This window comes from Loxodonta africana, chromosome 2 (genome assembly GCF_030014295.1).
Source record: "Loxodonta africana isolate mLoxAfr1 chromosome 2, mLoxAfr1.hap2, whole genome shotgun sequence".
Taxonomy (NCBI): Eukaryota; Metazoa; Chordata; class Mammalia; order Proboscidea; family Elephantidae; genus Loxodonta; species Loxodonta africana.
The window spans coordinates 170,285,185-170,306,197 of NC_087343.1; the positions used below are offsets into that span (position 1 = coordinate 170,285,185).

Genomic DNA, 21,013 nt, shown 5'->3' on the forward strand with positions numbered 1-21,013 from the left:
CTCCATTTCATTTGTGGGGCTTCAGGCATTTCAAAGCCCTTGTACCCCCACACCTCTCCCATCATCCTGACCACCTGCATCAGAATCACCTGGGGACCTATTAAAAGTGTTTACTTCTGGGGCTACCCCAGACCTGCTAAGTGGAGTCTTCCTCTGCAACATTGCCCAGATGATTCTGATGCACACATGTTGGAGAACCCCTGGCAGAGCTAGGCTTGTTCTGCATCCTTCGAACGCTGATTGTGGTGCTGATTTCCAGGCCCTACCTGCCAGATTCTTGGAGCCTGCATTTTAAACAAGGGTCCCAGGTGATTCTGGTGCAGGACAATCACTGACCACACCTGAAAAAGCCTGGGGACTCTCAGAGTGCACAACTCCATTTGAAGTGCATGCAAGGTTTTTACGGATATATACATTTTTCTGAGGAGAGTCAGCACAGTTTACTAGACACTGAAAGGATCCAGAACTTAAAGGTAAAAAACCAGTTACAGGAGGACCGAGTGTCAGGAAAAGGGCAAAAGGCAAGGTGGTCTGGTCCCAGTATGATGATTTTTCTCACTGCCAGACTTCCCCTCCCTCACTAGCACCCACTAGTGTCTGCCATCAGAAGCCCCAGGAGTGAGGGTGGTGGTTATTGCGCAGGGACTCGCTATGGGGAGTGGGACCTTACTTGAGATGGTGGTAGTCGTGGAATTCAGGCGAAGGCAAGAAAGGTAGGTGGTAGCCACAGTGGGAGATGGTGGTGATGATGAGGGCCAAGGAGAACCAGATGGTGATGGATGACAAGTGGGAGCCCATTAATACAGGACCTAACATTGCTGGCAGCATGTTGGAGACCTGCAAGGGGAGGAATGATTGAAGGCAGGGCCCAGGGAGATGGAGGGGACCCAGTTGGGTGTCCACTTTGTCCCTGAGTGGCACCAACAAGACTTCCTTGACACATCTGGAGAAGCTGAGTTTCAGGACATTGATTCACTGGAGACTTTTCAGCTCCAACTTTGAACAGATTATTAACTGTTTGAGCTTCAGCTTTCCCACTAGCATAATGAAGACTTAAAAGGCTGTTGGGAGGATTAAATTAGAGAACCTGGCACCTAGCTTATGGTGTGTCAGCAATAAATGGTAGCTGTTTAATGGGAAGAGGAAAAAGTCGAGGGAAAGTGATTGGGGTCCTCTGCCCTTTGCCTTTGGGGAGAGTGGAGCGCTCCTCACCACATGCTCTATAGGGTGGGCATAGAGAGCTATCACACCAATGGGAGCTGTCCACTCGTGGTGTTTCTTGTGGATTTTCTTGTAGAATGTTGGGTAGTGAAGGAGCCTGGAACATGGAGGAAAAAAGTTAATTTGCCAGTCCTCCACCCCCCGCCATACGATGAAAAACCATACCACTCAGATCTGCCTTGAAGCCCCAGGCCCACTTTTTAGGCTGCGTAAGTTGGGGTTACTTGGCCAATTTACCTGAGTTGTATATACTGTAAAGTAGGGATAGTGCCCAGAAAGGATTTAATAAGGAAATGGGTAGGGAACTGCCCTGCCTCACATGCAAATGGACAAGGCTCTTTTCTGGGCATTCCTCAGCTGCCTCAAGTGGTCAGCGTGGGACAAATAGTTGCCTCCCTGTTAACCACATAATGCATTTGAGGCCAGGGGGTGCTGATCCTATACCCACAATTCAGAGGCCTGAATTTCCTTGTTTATAAATTAACCTTAGGGAGGGTGAGGAGCCAACTGTGCTCAGGCAGGGACCCTGCTCACCGGTGTGAGTAGTAGAACATGACTTCCTCAATCAGGGTGAAGATTACCAGCTCCAGGAGGAACCAGTGGAAGGTAGGTAGCTCTCGGCGGCAGGGGTCTCCCCACCACTTGAGGAATGGATAGAGGAAGGTCACCATGGGGAGAGAGACCACACACTGGTTGAAGAGAACTGTGCAGATGGACTGGCGTAGTCTTACAGGGTCCACCTGCCCGAGAGAAGGAACGAGGGAGATTGGCGAGAATGTGAGAAGTCAGTCTTTACCTTCTAGAAAACAGGCTCCATTGTGACTAGCTCACAGGAGGCCCTCACGGGTTGGATGCTGGGAGTGATACCTAGTCATCGCCAGCAGCCCTTGACTGCCACCCCGCTCAGGTTTAGAACCATTGCAGCAATAAGGCCCTGACTATTATTAGGTGAATGGAGCCCTGATGGCACAGTGGTTAAAAGCTCGGCTGCTACCAAAACGTCCAAAGTTCAAATCTACCAGCTGCTCCTTGGAAACCCTATGGGGCAGTTCTACTCTGCCCTGTAGGGTCACTATGAGTCAGAAATGACTTGAGGGCAGTGGGTTTGGTTTGTGTTTTATTAGGTGGATGAGTAATGTCCCTGCCTTTGGAAATCCCTCCCTTTGGAAACTCCCCTCCCAGCAGCCTTCAGTCTCTGCCTGAGTCTGGCTTCTCCCTTGTGGTTCTGCATATATTACACTCTCCTCATTTCTCTGACGAGATGAAAGCAGAGATGGAACTTGAAACTGGCCAGGCCCCATGTATTCCTGGCAGGGACCCCTGGGGAGCCTCCAGGTACTTGAAGAAGGCTGTGTACTCTCGGGGTGATATCTCAGTTCAGTCGTATAGCCCCTCCTTATGCAGACTTCAAGGTCTTCTGCCACCTCATGTGATCCAGCCTCACTGGATTAGCCTCCAGCACCAAGACAGAAGTGAGCTAGGGAGCTGCCTATCTGCCCTACTGCTTAACTTCCTGTGACCTGGTTTTCATGGCAGAGCTGTCAGGATAGGGGCCTGCCTGAGCTCTCACCCCAGGTTCCGGTGTGGAGGGCTGGCCCCAAATGCTCCACTGGACCTCAATAGTGCAGCCTGCATTGCTCCAAGAATCAGTAACCACTGATCCTTTCCTTTGTCAGAGCACTGGGGCCACCTCCTAGGTCCTGATGAACTGGTTTGGAATTGGTCAGAAGGGATTTCTCCCTGAGTTCCCTCGACAAGCAGAAAGGGTTTCTGCCCTAAGATGGGGCTGGGTTCACAGTGGTCCCCGACTTGAGGCCTTCCTCTTCCTCCAGCCTTCCCAGGCACGACATGCGTTAACTGACTTCAGAATTCACTCTTCAAGCTTTGGGATCCATTCCATTGTGAGGCCAGGTCTGGCCAGCCTGGTTTGTAAGACGAGGCCATACACCCTTCTAGAAACCTTGACCAAGACAGGAAAGTTGCATTTGTTTATTCACTCTTTTGTTCCACTGCTATTTACTGAGTGCCCACTTCATGTATATAGCAGGTAGTGTTGTTCTAGGTGCCGGGAATACAGCAATGAACAAAAGAAAAAAATTCTTGCCCTTGTGGAATTTACATTCCAATGGGGATAACAGAGATAAAAACAAATATAAGAAACTATATAATAAAGAGAAATTAAGTCCTAAAGTATGCTGCAACACGGATGAACCCTGAAAACATGCTGAGTGAAATAAGTCCATCACAAAAAGACAAATACTGATTGTATGATCCCACTTAATATTAAGTAGAATAGGCAAGTGTATAGAGATCAAAGTTTACTAGTAGTCAGCAGGGGTGGGTGGAAGAAAGGGGGAGAAGAAGACACAATGCTTAGGGACCACAGCTTCTGTTACCAAAAACTTGTTGCCATCAAGTTGATTCTGACTCATAGCGACCGTATAGAACAATTGCCCCATAGGGCTTCCAAGGCTATAAATCTTTACAGAGGCAGATTGCCACATCTTTCTCCCACAGAGCAGTTGGTGGGTTTGAGCCCTTAACCATTGAACCACCAGGAATCCTGAGCTCCCGTTAGGGTGATGAAAAAATTTGCGAACTGTTAATGGTGATGGTTGAACGACATGATGAATGTAATTAATGTCACTGAACTGTACATGTGAAGAATGCAGAAATGGCAAGTGTTTTATTACCTATATCTTTACCACAATTAAAAAAATATAAAAGGGGTTATGTGCTTTGGGGGAAAAAAAAGTACAGCAGGGAAATGGGGCATTGAGAGTGCCAGGTAAGGGGTCAGTTACCATTAATTTTAAATAAGAGAAGTCAGAGTAGGCCTCATTGAGATTGTGAGATTTGAACAAAGATACTCAGGAGGTGACGGAGTTAGCCTAACACACATCTGGGGGGGAACGCCCTCAGGTAAAGTGAAAAGGATCTGAGACAGGCACATTCCTGGCATATGTGCCTGGAGAATAGTGTGTAAAGTAGAGAGAAGTGGGAGGTGAGGTCAAAGAGATGGGGAGGGACCAGATCATATAGGGCTATTGTTACGTAAGGACTTTAGCTTTGAAGCCAAGGGAAATGGGGAGTCATTGGAGGCTTGTGAGCAGAGAAGTGACAAGATGGCTCAGGATTATTCTGGCTGCTTTGTTGAGAACAGACCATAGGGGAGTAAGGGGAGAAACAGGAACATCAGTTAGAATTGCAATAATACAGGCAAGAGATGATGGTGATTGGACCAGGGTAGTAGCAGCAGATTTGTGAGAATTGGTTGGATTCTTGGTCTGCTTTGAAAATAGAGCCAATAGTTTTTCCAGATGGGAGGGAAGTGAGGAGGCAAGCAAGGAAAGACATGGTGCATGCATTAGGGTACTCAGGGAAGCCTAGTTTTGGCCTCACCTAACTTAAGCTGGGCAATGAATAAGGAAGACTGAGTAAGAAATGATGCGTTTGAATTATGGTGTTGATAAAGAATACTGAATATACCATGGACTGCTGGAAGTACAAACAAATTTGCCTTGGAAAAAGTACAGCCAGCATTACTCCTTAGAAGTGAGGATGGTGAGATTTCATCTCACATACTTAGGACATGTTATCAGGAGGGACCAGTCTTTGGAGGACATCATACTTAGTAAAGTATAAAATAGGGTCAGCAAAAAAGAGGAAGACCCTCAAGGAGATGGACTGACACAGTGGCTGCAACAATGGGCTCAAACACAGCAACGATTGTGAGGATGGCAAAGGACTGGGCAGTGTTTCGTTCTGTTATAGATATGGTCCCTATAACAACAGCCCCTAACAACAACAACAATAGTAAAAGCCTAGATTGCCATAAAGAGACTTGGTAGAATTACGGATATCAAAGGCAGTTCTGGTGAGGGCTCAGGAGGAAGTGAGGAAAGCTATGAAGTATAGTCTTAGAGAGTACATATGGCACAAGCAACAGAATGTTGCTAAAAACGTGGATGTTAAATGTGCTTCCGGTGAGGCGTTAAAGAAAACGAAGAACATGACAATGGAGGAAGGATGATGCTTCTAAGCAGTGGAAAAGAACTTGTCTGAATTATGTTCAAATGTTTGGTGAAAGGTAGAATTTTTAAGTGATGAACCTGGAATCTGGCTGATGAGATTTCTAATACCTAACGACAACTTAAAAAACCACCCCCCGACACATTGAGAATCTATACCACCCATCTAATATGGCAGGCTCCTCCATTGTTTCAGCAGCTGTACCCTTCACTTAGGACAACAGCTGGTATCCAGATTTCAGGGTCCAGCAGGGGCCATTGTTGTCTCTATCCCCTGGATAAAGGGGAGCTACCTAACATCTCTGGGACTCTAGCTCAGAGCCAAGCAGAGGTGGTCACTTATGTTCCTAAAATGCTGACCACAGTAATTGGGGCAGTACAGTCAGGTACAGAGCCTGGGCTGGGAATCAGGAGACTGGAACATAGTCTTGACTGGCCACCAGCAGGTTCTGAGATGTTCAGCAAATTATCCCCTCTCTCTAAGCTTCTAAATTGGGGATGGCCTTATAGATAATGCATTCCCGGGTGATGCAAGTGATTAACACACTCAGTTAACCAAAACGTTGGAGGCTTGAGTCTACCCCGAGGTGCCTTGGAAGAAAGGCCTCATGATCTACTTCCGAAAAATCAGCCGTTGAAAATCCTACGGAACACAGTTCTACTCCAACATACGTGGGGTCGCCATGAGTTGGAATCAGCTTGGCAACTGGTGGTGTAGATGCTAACTTGGCCCACTGGGGTCATGGTCTCTCCTGAACCAGTGGTGAGAATTTTAAGAGTTTAGCTTTTGCTTTCTTGCTCTGACCAGGAGAAGCTACAGCAAAACTTACTGGTTCGTTCTTGCCCATCTGAATTCGGTAGCGAGAGATGAAGTTAGGTTTTCCAGTTGTGTCTACCACCAAAAGAAGTCCATTGAAGCTCCAGAAGAACAGAAATGGCACTTGGATGGCACCTAAGGTTGGGAAACAGAAGGGAACAATCAGGACTTCAGGTTCTTGCAGCACATGTATTAACTGAGTACATGTTCCATGGTGACTGCAGACAGCACCTTACCATGGAGGTCTTAGTGTTCTGGATCAGGGGCCTACCTTCAGTCTTGGGGTGGCAAACTAGCTGTGGGAACTTGGACAAGGCACTTAGGGTGTGTCTGAATTTAACTGTAAAATGGGAACAACAACTTTGTCTCAAGATGGTTGGAAACAAAATATATATATATGAAAGGATGCTGAGATAAATCATGGACTCTAAAATATAAATGAATTTAGGTTAATGTTAGGAGTCCTTGGGTGGGGCAAATGGTTAAGCGCTTGACTACTGTCCAAAAAGTTGGCAGGTCGAATCCACCCAGAGGCTCCTTGGGAGACAGGCCTGGTAATCTGCTTCCAAAAGGTCACAGCCTTGAAAACGCTCTGGAACAGCTCTACTCTGCACATGTGGGGTCTCCATGAGTCAGAATCAACTTGATGGTAACTAATAACAACAGTTTGATGTCTGGGGTTTGTATTCATTGAGCCATTTATGAATTGTCAAGGAAGGGAGAAGCAAGGAAAGTGGTATGGTATGGTTCAAAATGAGCACTGGACTAGGAATCAGTCAAGAAACCTACTCCCTGATGGCCTGGTAACTCAGCGGTGGGACCTTCGATGCCATCTAGTCAGCATCTATCACAGCAGAAATCTCTCTCCAGGGTGCCTTGGTTAGAGTCATCATACTCTCTTGGAGTGATGGTCCATATTTATATATTAAAAGCTCTAAGAATTTCTACAGCAGAGAAACCTGTTAGACTTTGTTAAACTCAACATTTCGCAGACTTTTTTGACCCTAGAACCCGTTTTTCTCAAAACACCTAAGAATAGGATGGCATCCTTGTTTGCCCAGGCCAATTTCAATTTATATCTGTCATTACAGCAGTTATTGATGACACTTCCTTCCACTCTCACAAATGTCCTGATGTGGATGATAAATTATATGGTCACCATACTTGCTAATATCCCACAACACTGATGTTCTACAGAATATTTTAGGAAATTTGGATCAAGATTTACAAGCCTGATTTGGCTTTTTGCTGCACATCTCACTTTTCCATGAAGTTATTCCAGGTATTACTGGTCTCCTACTGGAAACAAACAGCACTTTGCCCACCTCAGTTAGCACTTACTCAAGTGACGTTACCATGTTACCTCATTCTTGTATCATTTACTTTATTTGTCCATGTTTTGCCGCTTCCTCTAGATTCAAAACCACAAGAGGGCAAAGACAATGCTTTACTTAACTCTGACTCTGTATCCTTCCTCCAGTACCATTTCTTCCCCATCAGCCACACTGCTTTGTGGTAGTAGGTCCTTGAAAGATATTTGGCCAGCACCGTCAGGGAATATGGATTGGTATAAACATTCTGGAGGGCAATTTGACAGTATCTGAAGTTAAAAAAATAAAAAGGGACTTGACCCAGGCAAAGTCATAGAAGATTCATAGACACATCCAAACTCCCTGCGGGACCGAGTTACTGGGCTGAGGGCTGGGGACCATGGTCTCAAGGAACATCTACCTCAATTGGCATAACATAGTTTATAAAGAAAATGTTCTACATTCCACTTCGAAGAGTAGTGTCTGGGATCTTAAAAGCTTGTTAGCGGCCACCTAAGATATTCCACTTGTCCCATCCCATCTAGAGCAAGGGAGAATGAAAAAAATCAAAGACACAAAGGAAAGGTTAGTCCAAAGGACTAATGGACCATAGCCTCCACCAGACTGAGTCCAGTACAACTAGATGGTGGCCAGCTCCCATCACCGACGCTCTGACAGGGATCACAATAGAGGGTCCTGGACAGAGCTGGAGAAAAATATAGAACAAAATTCTAACAAAAAAAAGACCAGGCTTACTTGTCTGACAGAGACTGGAAAAACCTGAGAGTATGGCCCCCAGATACCCTTTTAACTTAGTAATGAAGTCACTCCTGAGATTCACCCTTCAGCCAAAGGGAAAGAGGAAGGAAAGGCAGGCAGCATTTTTTTAAATCATAGTAAAACATTTGAGCAGCCTAAATGTCCATTGTGGTGAAGTGATTAAACAGATTACAATATTTCCATACAATGGAATAGACTGAGCAACTTTAAATATTAACGAAATCTTTATTAATTGGTAGGGAAAGATGTCCACGATCTAATTAAAAGGTGGGGGGGAACAAGTTAAAAAATTTTCACCAAGATGTATAGTTTCTCCTATTGTAATACCAAAAAAACCCGCTGCCATTGAGTCGACTCTGACTCATAGTGATCCTATAGAGAGGGTATAGCAATATATAATACTTTTTCCCACCACTTTTCCCATATACATCTGTAATCTGCGTTGATCTTTCCAGTAACTGCTTAAGATTCCATTCAGTCTGTCATATTTAATGCTCAACCCATTTCAGAGTTTTCCTTCTGGCTGAAAACAATCCTCAGGGCCATTTTTTTGCACTTTTGCTTTGTAACAACTGATACTTTTTATCTCCCCTCCAACAGCAGAGAAACCTGTCTGAATTTGTCATACAGTGAGACGTGCAACAAAAAGCCAAATCTAACTTGAGCTCTTGAAAATACAGCTCAGGGCTGGGAGACTGTGACATAGTTTTTTAATGGACTAGGCAAACACGTCATCTTACATATGTATCCTCATGCAGGTTTGGCACACAGTAACATCAATAAATATTATTTGATCAAATGAATGTATGATTGAGGAAATTCCGTATGGTAGATACTGCTGTTATAAATACGTTTAAATAACTTTTTCTTCTATTATACTTTCTTAGACTTGTTTCCAGCCATTCATGCAGTCAGTAAATATATACTGAGTGACCACTTGTGTCAAACACTGAGAGCTTGGTTGGACCAGGTACAGGGGACCCAGCTTCCGACAAGATAGAGCACCTCTCTGCTCTCATGGGGCTACAGCTCTAAGTAGGATTGTTGCTTTAAGTGCATTCATTTTATACAAGCCATTTCTTTTCTTTCTTTCAACATCTCAGCTCCTTTCCTTAGACGTCCTGTTTCCAAATTGCCCACAATTTTAACAGTCTTTGCGGTTACCACATTTTTAAAGTTCAAATCCTCATTTCTTGGAATAATGAACCGAGACGTCCCAAAGTAGAGAACAAAACAATAGAAAAAGAATTAAGCTACAACCATGTACCCAAACCCTAAGAATTAGTGATCTGCCAGCCTCACCTATAAAGAAAAGGATCCACTCCTTCCCTTCAAATGTAGACAGCAGCCTCTCCCACTGGGCTTGCCAAAAGAAGCCAGAAGCACCCCAAAATCTCTGCAGGTGCCTTGGAAGAAAAACCATTGAGGTTGCTGGGTGAAGACTGGTGGGCAGACAGCCCCTCACTCCATACTCTCCCCCCAGACCACCACCACATTACCCCCAGGTCCTGAGTTAAAATGGGGCCAGGCAGACTCACCACGTGACTGAGTTCCATAAGGCCACTAACAAGAGAAGACCAGAGCCTAGGATGAAAGCTGTCCTTCTCATGGAACCCCAGATGTGTCCCTCCTAGGTCAGAACAAGAAAGTGTCAGGCCCCAGTGAGCCTCCTGTCTTCATACCCAGCTTGCTGCTGAGGCAGAGCAGGAGTGATGCAGATTAGGATCTCAACCAGGCCAACACCCATCTGCTGGCCTGTTCCCAGCTTCTGTGGGAGGCTTTTCCTTACCACAAGCTCTCTGGCTGTATATGTGCTTATGAAAATTAGAGCTTGGGGTTGGAGCAGGGAAAAGAACTCACCTGATTCCAGAGAAATTAGCAGCCAATTGTATCATTCAGAGGAGGACAGGCAGAGCTTTCACTGCGTCTGGCTGACTCAGAGACCCATGAACTGCACACTGGAATCACCTGGGCACTTTTTAAAATCCCTATGCTCAGGTTCCTTCCCAACCCAACTACAGGAGTCTCTGGAGGTCAGGCCTGGCCTGCCATGGTTTTTAAACCTCCCCAGGCGATTCCAACGGGCAGGCCAGGTGGCAAACAGCTGTCCTTGAAAGAGCTGCAGAATCCTGGATAAGGAAATCCTGCCCAGCCATAGGAACTTCACTGAGTTCATAGGCCAGGCCTTATTTTCCCATCCCCACACCACCTTCTTGCCCTTGAAGGAGAGTGAATGAACACATGTCCTGCCTTTTATTATTGCTCTGCCTTCCAGGGAGATTACCTGGGGCTGCAGGCTGGTCAAGAGTCACACACATCACATTCACATGACGTGTTTCTGAGCCAAATGAGGTCTGCTCATCTTCTTTCAATGCAAAGAACTGGAGCTGGTAGTCCCAAAAGGTGTGCACCTGGGGCTTCTCTGCAGTTAGCTAATGTACAGAAGGCAAGGGGGATTGTCCTGGGGGAAGTGATCTAATAGGATGCTACGTTTTAACCCAGACTTGAGATCTGAAGGTGCACAGCTGTGTTTTGATTGCTCCATTCTGAACAACGTGAATCTGTGCTGAATCATTTCTTCTCTACACTACCCTGTTCCATGTCTTATCAAATAACCAAAAAGTCAGTTATTTTCCATGACCAGTAAAAAGCTTTTGGAGGACCAGTGCTCATCAGGATCCTGAGCTCTGAAAGCAAGTTCGCTCTCTTTCTCTTCCTCCCTCTCTTTTTCTTGAGGGCTAGATTGCCCATACCAATCAGAGAATGTGAATTTTTTTTTTTTTAAACATGGGCCAGAGGTCACCCCAAGTATGCCAGTCTGGTTACCTGGAGCTTTTGCAATTTTTCTTCTTTTTTTGGATTCTGAGGGTCCTTTTCAGGAATTTTTCCAGACTCACTGGGAATTTTTCCAGACTCACTGGGAATTTTTCCTCTTCTGAATTTAATTTTTTATCTTTTTTTAATAATTTATTCTTGTTGTTGTATATATACACAGCAAAACATACACTAATTCAACAGTTCCTACATGTACCATTCAGTGACATTAATTACATTCTTCGAGTTGTGTAACTCTTCTCATCCTCCTTTTTCGAGTTGTTCCTCCTCCATAACATAAACTCACTGCCCCCTAAGCTTACTAGCTAATCTTTTGAGTAATTTTTCATCTTCTTAATTAAACTAAACAGTCAAATTAAAAGCCCCAACTTCACGTACAGGATTAAAATATTTTTCCAGGGATGGTGGTGTTTCCTCATCTCTCCAGGTGCCCAGGCAAAAGGAAAGGATTATAAACAGGACAAAGGTCTCCTGTGACGCACGGGAACATGCAGGGCAGAAGTTACTGGGGTCAAGAGCTGGTTCCCAGGCTCTGTTTGTTTCCAGGCCCCAGTGGGCCTCTGTTGTCTCCAGAGACTTTACTGAAGGGGTGGTTCTCGAGGCCTGGGGCTTGGGGGTATTCTAAGTGTTGCAGCAGATAGGCCAGGAATGATGGTGGGACAGTTATCAGGCTTTGTACATATGCACTCTCTCATGTAGGCAAAGGGGCTTGGGGTATAAGGAAGTTTGAAGTCCAGTGGTCTCTGCCCAGCTACTGAAAGGAGCACGTCCCCCATGCCAACCACCCCGAAACCCTGGGGGAGACCTCAGGCAACTGCAGGTATGGAAAGAGCCACTGGCTACCTTCTCAGCAGTTTGGTGGGTAGGGTGCTGACGTTTACCTGCTTTGGCTTCTCATTGTGTAGCATACTTCCAGCTTCTCCTTTCATCTGGAATAAGAAAGCACAGGTGAGCCTGAATGTGGTTTTCACAAGCAACCAGGGAAGTCAAGGTGAACTTGGCTAGGCTAACAGTGATCCTCCACTCATTAAAATCACCTGCGGAGTTTACAAAACTCCCTGCCAGGGCCCCACCTTTGGAGATTCTGCCTGAGTTGGTCTGGAGTGAGGTCTGCGCCTCAGTAACATGAGTCAGGGGGCTGGGAATAGGACTTCTGTCTACCTAGAACTGGCTTTCTAATAAATGGATTGTGCTAGAATCTGCTTTTGAATAGCTTGACTTTCTACCTCTGTACTCCCTCTGTCAGAAGAACTCTGTCCTCTGAGCCCTCACTCTACCAAACTATCCCTCATCTACGGCACCAATGAACTATGAGCCAGGTTCTGCCCAAGACTTACTTGGCCAGCTTTCTTAACCACTGTGAAGTCCAGTTACCACACACACGGGCTAGATTCATAATGCTGACTAAAAAGAAAGTCCTCGGTAGACTATTCATGATGTACATGCTGTTCAGTTGATTCTAACTCATGACAACCCCATTCAAAAAAACCAAACCCACTGCAGTGAAACTTCCCCATGGGGTTTTCAAGGCTGTACTCTTTACAGAAGCAGACTGCCATATCTTTCTCCAGCAGAGCGGCTGGTGGGTTCCAACCGCCGACCTTTCAGTTAGCAGCCAAGTACCACCAGGGCTCCTTTGATGACTCTATAACCTACGGCTGTTGAGTTGATTCCGACTCAAAGCAACTCTATAGGACAGAGCAGAACTGCCCCACAGCGTTTCCAAGGAGTGGCTGATGGATTAGAACTGCCAACCATTTTTGGGTAGCAGCCTGAGCTCTTAACCACTGTGCCACCAGGACTCCATAGATAAGTTTATATACAGAAGTCATTAAGACAGTGAACCTTGGGCTGACATCTTTCTCAAGGTCAAATCTCAATTGTACGTATCACCTACTAGTTGTGTGACCTTGGTCAAATTATCTTCTCTGATCCTGCCTGTTTCCTTAGTTGTAAAAAGGGGAATAAAAATAGTGCCCATCATTCAGGGTTGTTCTGAGGCCAAACACAGCACAGGACTGATCTCTGCAGGTGTGTGGTTAGCTCCACGAGGGTAGGGTCTGTGTCTTATTTGTGTATCCTTCATTGGCGGTCCCTGGGTAACTGCAAGACTGGAGGTTCAAGTCCACCCAGAGATGCCTTGGAAGAAAAGTCTGGTAATATATTTCTGAAAAATGAGCCATTGCAAACTCTATGGAGCACTGTTCTAATCTGACAAACATGGGACTGGAGCTGACTACATGGCAATTGGCTACCAGTAGCAAGATATAAAATTAAGGCTCAGAAATCAATATTCTTTATATATCTATAACTAGTTAGAAGAAATAATAGATGAGACAAGAAAAAAAAGCTAAACTAATAATAAACTTAAAGAAATGTGCAAAACCTATATGAGAAGAACTTTAAAATACTCCTGAAGGACACAAAAGTGGACTTGAACAAACACAAAAATAAACCATGTAATTGGGTAAGAAGATGCAGCATCATAGAAGACAGCAATTTTCCCTACATTAATTTACAAATTCAAAGTTATCTCAATATAAATACCAAAAAGTCCTCCCCCTCTCCAGAACCAGACAAATTGATTCTAAAATTTATATGGGGAAATAAATAAGCAAAAATAGCCAGGAAAATGCCAGAAAGGGAGAGTAGTGGGGTGTGGGAGAGTAGGCTAGGAACGCTTGGTCTACCAACTGTAAAAAATAAGGTTTTTTAAAAAACGTATTTATTCCCACTTAATTTCTTCTAGCTATTAAAGGGTTGTTGCTTTAAGATAAAAGAATGAACATATTTAACCAGAATTTAAGAGTAATTCTAACGAGTTGATTTAAAAACGCTGGCCAAGATTTTCTAAAACCAATCAACAGTTCTATGGAAAAGTGAGTGTGCAAATCCCATGCAAATTAACCTCCTTTTAAAATGCAGAGCAACAAGGATTGTCTAGAAGGAGAATCACTAGGAAGGTGTTTGAGAACTTCATTTGAAAGTGTGAAAGGATACATCTTTCTGACAATCTTACTGAAACTGATATTTAACAAATGGAGCAATTAAGGTTTGCTCATTTTTATTTTCTAATGTGATGTTGCAGAATTCTTCTGGTTAGTCAAGGAAAATTATCAAACAAAAACCTTAAAAAACTGTAGTCATTAGACTACTGGATAAAAATTCCAATGTTAAACTTAACAGCTGCTGAACACAGGTTAAAAACCTGTATTTCTGCATAAAAAAAAAATAGATGGTAAAAACAAACAAAACCCACAAAAAATAGCATTGTCCACTGTATACGCGGAATGAGGTGCTTGGTCATGTGAGCATTTGAGGTCAATATGCTTTTCCCTGCTTTCATTTTTATGCATCACAAATCAAGGAGTACAGAGATTACAAACTACTTTAAATTAAAACACAAGAAACCTTTATTCTAAATAGATTACATAATACTTTGTTATTAAAGGGTTGTTTGGTTGTTTCTGTTTTGCTTGTTTTGTTTGTTACCAGCATTTTGACCTAACTTTTGAAGAAGATATTTCATATGTAACTAGCTAATGTTAGTTCTGTCCGGTATCTATAAAAATATGACCCTCATACATGCTCTACAGAACTATAAAGTCTGGTTTCTGAGATTTTCCAATGTATTGGCAAAGTACAGCAAGCTAAAAGAAAGAAAGCACTGTAGACAAAGAAGCCTTCTGGTACAGACAGTGTTTCCAGTGCCACTCAGGTACAACGTATGTACACAGACACACAAGGAATATTTCAGAAGAGAAACAAACAGTAGCACCACTCTTTAAATTACACTCGATCACTGAAGTGGACAAGCCTCTGGGACAGTTCATTCCATTTTGTCAAAGCAACACTTGTACGAACGCAGTCTGTCTGAGCCTATGATGACCCCATAGTGAGGTCAAGGCCAGCATCATCTGCCATTTTTTAGAGGAACAGATCTTGGTTTTGTGGTGGTGGTAGGGTTATAGTGCTCTTCATTGTGTCTTCTGTTCGTTGAGTTTGAACATCAAGTGTGGCAAACTGATGTTCAGATTTGTCCATCGAGGAAGGCCCTTTTTTCCAGGTTCATACTCTAATGTAGCATCCATAGACCTGACCATACCTGTCAAGGTCTTCACTTTGCTTGTCCTTGCTGTAGTTTGAACTCTGCCTCCTACAGCATCATCCCTAGCCCTTATTCTCAAGAAATTAATTGCATAGTTTTTCTGATGGATTGTATCTTTAGAAGTATTCCTGCAACTTCCATATGGCTTTCTGAATGACCTTTTTAATCCTGGCCTTGTTTAGCCTTTTCTTCTTTATCACATTTCTTGGTGTTCCTATTATTTTGTAACAAATGCCAAGTGTTTCTCCACATTGGAAATGGTCCTGTGACTTTTTGGGGAAGGTGGCAGCCCTGAACAGTGGCATGTGTTTGGTGGGAGGACCCATTCTGGCCCTGAGTTACCACCTGCTTGACTTTGTTTGGTATTCTGCTATTTTATTATAAAGCTTTAATACTTAAGATTGTGGTGCTTGCATATGAATAGGCTGATATATGTAATATAATAGAAACTCCAGAAATTTGGGAATTTAGTATATGGTAAAAAGATACCAATATAAATGCCCTTTGAACTGAACAGATGCTCAACCTCCCTCATAAAAACAGAATTATGAAGACAACACAAAAATACTGTTTCTCGCCCACCAGATGGCAAAAACCCAAAAGTCTACATGCTGTGCTGGTGGAGCTAAGGAGGCTTTAAAATTATATTTCTTCCCTCCTTTTTAAAAAATCTCTATTGAGCTATAAATCACATACTATACAATTTACCTATTTAAAGTATACAATGGCTTTCAGTATTTTCATAGAGTTGCGTATCCATCACCATAGTTAATTTTAGAACAATTTTGTTATTCCCCAGAAAAATCCTGTACCCCTTAATCATAGTTCCCCATCCCGCTCCCCATTGCCTCCAGCCCCAGGCAATCACTAATCTACAGATTTGCCTATTGTGCACATTTTGTATAAATGGAATCATACAGTATTTGTTCTTTGGTGTCTGGCTTATGTCACTTAGCATAATGTTTCCAAGGTTCACCTATGTTGTAGCATGTATCAGAACTTCATTCTTTTTTTACGGCTGCATAATATTCCATTGTATGAATACAATACATTTTGTTTATCTGTTCCTCAGCTGATGAACACTTGCATTCTTTCCACTTTTTGGCTCTTAGGAATAATGCTGCTATGAACATTTATGTAAAAGTTTTGGTGTGGACATGTTTTCATTTCTCTTGAATATATGTCTAATACTGGAATTGCTGGGCCATACGGTAATTCTATATTTAACCATTCCGGAAACTGCCTGTTTTTCAATGTTGATGCAATATTTTACATTCCCAACAGTGACATATAAGAATTCCAATTTTTCTACATCCTTGCCAAAACGAAGGACTCGGCACATTAACCCATTTGCTACTCCCTCTCGGATAGTGCTGTAACCTGGCTAAAGAGGAGCTTACAGATCATCTGATCATGCCAGATGACAAAGATGAAGTAACCTAGATAAAGGCAGGTCAGGTCCCAAAGTTTACAAGTGATAAGTGGCACAGCCAGGATCAGGACTTTATACCATTAATCTTCCTCTTCAAGGATATTTTATTTTTGTGAGATTGTACTTGGCTTTATTACTCCAGATATATTTTTACCAGCTAAGGCTCCTATTTCTTGGAGATCACTTAGGCTGGAGAAAGGAAGAGGGCATGATGACCTACTAAGTACTTCAAGTGTTTCAGGAGTTAGGACACCAGAAGGAAATGATAAGCAAGGTGCTCACCACCACTACTTCCAATGTGAATTATCTCACAGCAGAAGAGAAGCACAGTCAGGTTTGAGGAAAAGCCTCTCAGAGAGAAATACTGGGATATTTGATACCCAGCCAGGGAGATGGCATCTAACTTAGGAAAAGGAACTAGGATGTTTGGTGTTGAGTAGACCGAACTTCCACATGGAGACAGAAAATGGGTTTCAGCCACACTATAACTGATCATCCACCAACCATCTGTTAGTTTGTCATACTGTGGTAGCTTGCATGTTGCCGGAAGCTATGCCACCAGTATTTCAAATATCAGCAGGGTCACTCATGGTGGACAGGTTTCAGCAGAGCATCCAGACAAAGACAGACTAGGAAGAACGACCTAGCAGTCTACTTCTAAAAAAAAAAAAAAAAAATTGGCCAGTGAAAACCTTATGAATAGCAGTAAAATACTGTCTGATACAGTGCTGGAAGATGAGCGCCTTAGGTTGGAAGGCATGCAAATATGACTGGGAAAGAGCTGCTCCTCAAAGTTGAGTCGGCCTTAATGATGTGGATGGAATAAAGGTTTCAGGACCTTCATTTGCTGATGTGGCATGACTCAAAATGAAAAGAAACAGCTGCAAACATCCGTTAATAAATGGAATGTGGAATGCACGAAGTATGAATCTAGGAAAACTGGAAGTCATCAAAAATGAAATGGAACCCATAAAGATTGATATCCTTGTCATTAGTGAGCTGAAATGGACAGGTGTTGGCCATTTTGAATCGGACGATCATATGGTCTACTACGCCAGGAATGACAAGTTGAAGAGGAATGGCATTGCATTCACTGTCAAAAAGAACATTTCAAGATCTATCCTGAAGTACAACACGGTCAGTGACAGGATAATATCTATATGCCTACAAGGAAGAAAAGTTAATAATACAACTATTCAAATTTACGCACCAACCATTAATACCAAAGATGAAGAAATTGAAGATTTTCACCAACTTCTGCTGTCTGAAATTGATCAAACCTGCAATCAAGATGCATATTAGGTCACAAAGCAAGCCTTAACACAATCCAAAACATCAAAATATTACAAAGCATCTTTTCTGATCATAAAGCCATAAAAGTAGAAATCAATAACAGAAAAAGCAAGGGGAAAAAAAAAATCAAATACATGGAAGCTGAACAACACTTTGCTCAAAAACTACTAGGTTATAAAAGAAATCAAGGACAGAATAAAGAAATTCACAGAATCAAATGAGAATGAAAATACATCCTACAAGAACCTTTGGGACACAGCAAAAGCAGTCCTTAGAGGTCAATTTATACCAACAAATGCACACATCCAAAAAGAAGAAAGGGCCAAAATCAAAGCATTAATCCTACAACTCGAACTAATAGAAAAAGAGCAGCAAAAGAACCCCATGGGCACCAGAAGAAGGGGAATAATAAAAATTAGAACAGAAATAAATGAAATAGAGAATACAAAAACAATGGAAAGAGTTAACAACACCAAAAGTTGGTTCTTTGAAAAGATCAACGAAATTGGTAAACCACTGGCCAAAATGACAAAAGAAAAACAGGAGAGGAAGCAAGTAATCTGAATAAGAAATGAGATGGGTGATATCACAACAGACTCAACTGAAATTAAAAGAATCATAACAGAAATACCATGAAAAACTGTACTCCAACAAATTTGAAAACCTAGAGGAAATGGAATTTCTAGAAACACACTACCTACCTAAACAGAGGTAGAATAACTAAATAAACCTATAAGAATAGAAGAGATTAAAGGGATCATTTAAACACTCCCAATTAAAAAAAAAAAAAAACCCAGCCCTGATGGACTCATTAGAGAATTCTAACACCGATACTACTAAAGGTATTTCAGAGCATAGAAAAGGATGGAATACTCCTGAACTCATTCTATAAAGCCAGCAAAACTCTGATACTAAAACCAGATAAAGACACCACAAAAAAAGAAAATTACAGACCAATATCCCTCATGAACACAGACATAAAAATCCTCAACAAAACTCTTGCCAATAGAATTCAACAACATATCAAAAAAATAATTCACCAAGACCAAGTGGGATTCATAAAAGGTATGCAGGCATGATTTGACATTAGAAAAATGATCAATGTAATCCATCACATAAAACAAAAGACAAGAACCACAAGATCTTATCAATTGGTGAAGAAAAGGCATTTGACAAAGTCCAACAACCACTCATGATAAAAACTCTCAGCAAAATAGGAATAGAAAGGAAATTCCTCAACATAATGCATTTATACAAAGCCAACAGCCAACATCATCCTAAATAGAGAGCCTGAAAGCATTCCCCCTGAGAAGGAGAACCAGACAGGGATGCCCTTTATCACCATTCTTATTCAACACTGTGCTGGAGGTCCTAGCCAGAACAATAAGGCAAGAAAAAGAAATAAAGCGCATCCAAATTGGTAAGGAAGAAGTAAAAGTATCCCTCCTTGCAGATGATATGATCTTATACACAGAAAATCCCAAAGAATCCATAAGAAAACTACCAGAACTAATAGAAGACTTCAGCAATGTATCAGGATACAAGATAAACATATAAAAATCAGTTGGATTTCTCTACACCAACAAAGAGAACATCGAAGAGGACATCACCAAATCAATACCATTTACAGTAGCCCCCAAGAAGATAAAACACTTAGGAATAAATCTAACCAGAGATGTAAAAGACCTATACAAAGAAAACTACAAGACACTACTGCAAGAAACCAAAAGTGACCTACATAAGTGGAAAAACATACCTTGCTCATGGATAGAAAGACTCAACATTGTAAAAATGTCTATTCTACCCCAAGTGTCTGTCAGTTTGTCATACTGTGGGGGCTTGTGTGTTGCTGTGATGCTGGAAGCTATGCCACTGGTATTCAGATACCAGCAGAGTCACCCATGGAGGACAGGTTTCAGCTGAGCTTCCAGGCTGAGACCAACTAGGAAGAAGGACCCGGCAGTCTTCTTCTGAAAAACATTAGCCAGTGAAAACCTTATGAATACCAACAGAACACTGTCTGATATAGTGCTGGAAGATGAGACCCCCAGGTTGGAAAGCACTTAAAAGACAACTGGGGAAGAGCTGCCTTCTCAAAGTAGAGTCGACCTTAATGACGTGGATGGAGTAAGCTTTTGGGACCTTCAGTTGCTGATGTGGCACGACTCAAAATGAGAACAAACAGCTGCAAACATCCATTAATCATCGGAAGCTGGAATGTACAAAGTATGAATCTAGGAAAATTGTAAATCGTCAAAAACAAAATGGAACACATAAACATCGATATCCTAGGCATTAGTGAGCTGAAGTGGACTGGTATTGGCCATTTTGAATTGGACAATCATACAGTCTACTATGCTGGGACTGACAACTTGAAGAGGAATGGTGTTGCACTCATCATCAAAAAGAATGTTTCAAGATCTATCCTGAAGTACAATGCTGTCAGTGATAGGATAATATCCATATGCCTACAAGGAAGACCACTTAATACGACTATTATTCAAATTTACGCACCAACCACTAGGGCCAAAGATGAAGAAACAGAAGATTTTTATCAGCTGCTGCAGTCTGAAATTAACTGAACATGCAATCAAGATGCACTGATAATTACTGGTGATTGGAATGCAAAAGTTGGAAATGAAAAGAATCAGTAGTTGGAAAATACTAGTTGGTGATAGAAACAACGCCAGAGATCGAATTATAGACTTTTGCAAGACCAGCGACTTCTCCATTGCGAATACCTTCTTTCACCAACATAAACAGCAACTATACACATGGACCTCACCAGATGGAACACACAGAAATCAAATTGACTACATCTGTGGAAAGAGACGATGGAAAAGCTCAATATCATCAATCAGAACAAGGCCAGGGGCCGACTGTGGAACAGACCATCAATTGCTCATATGCAGGTTCAAGCTGAAACTGAAGAAAATCAGAGCAAGTCCACGAGAGCCAAAATATGACCTTGAGTATATCCCACCTGAATTTAGAGACCATCTTAAGAATAGACTTGACACATTGAACACTAGCGACTGAAGACCGGACGAGTTGTGGAATGACATCAAGGACATCATACATGAAGAAAGCAAGAGGTCACTGAAAAGACAGGAAAGAAAGAAAAGACCAAGATGGATGTCAGAGGAGACTCTGAAACTTGCTCTTGAGCATCGAGCAGCTAAAGCA

General features: G+C 42.5%; 1 protein-coding gene across 2 annotated transcripts in view; it reads right to left on the minus strand.

The window, feature by feature from the left end:
• FAXDC2 (fatty acid hydroxylase domain containing 2) overlaps positions 1–21,013 on the minus strand; it is a 41,136-nt gene that overhangs the window by 5,702 nt on the left and 14,421 nt on the right. For both annotated transcript variants that reach the window (XM_064278656.1, XM_003404622.4), the window contains exons 2-8: positions 11,876–11,923; positions 9,698–9,789; positions 9,462–9,565; positions 6,083–6,204; positions 1,756–1,961; positions 1,213–1,318; positions 671–837 (exon numbers count right to left, since the gene is read on the minus strand). In XM_064278656.1, coding sequence (XP_064134726.1) covers positions 671–837; positions 1,213–1,318; positions 1,756–1,961; positions 6,083–6,204; positions 9,462–9,565; positions 9,698–9,789; positions 11,876–11,923 — 845 coding nt within the window. The remainder of the gene's footprint in view (positions 1–670; positions 838–1,212; positions 1,319–1,755; positions 1,962–6,082; positions 6,205–9,461; positions 9,566–9,697; positions 9,790–11,875; positions 11,924–21,013) is intronic.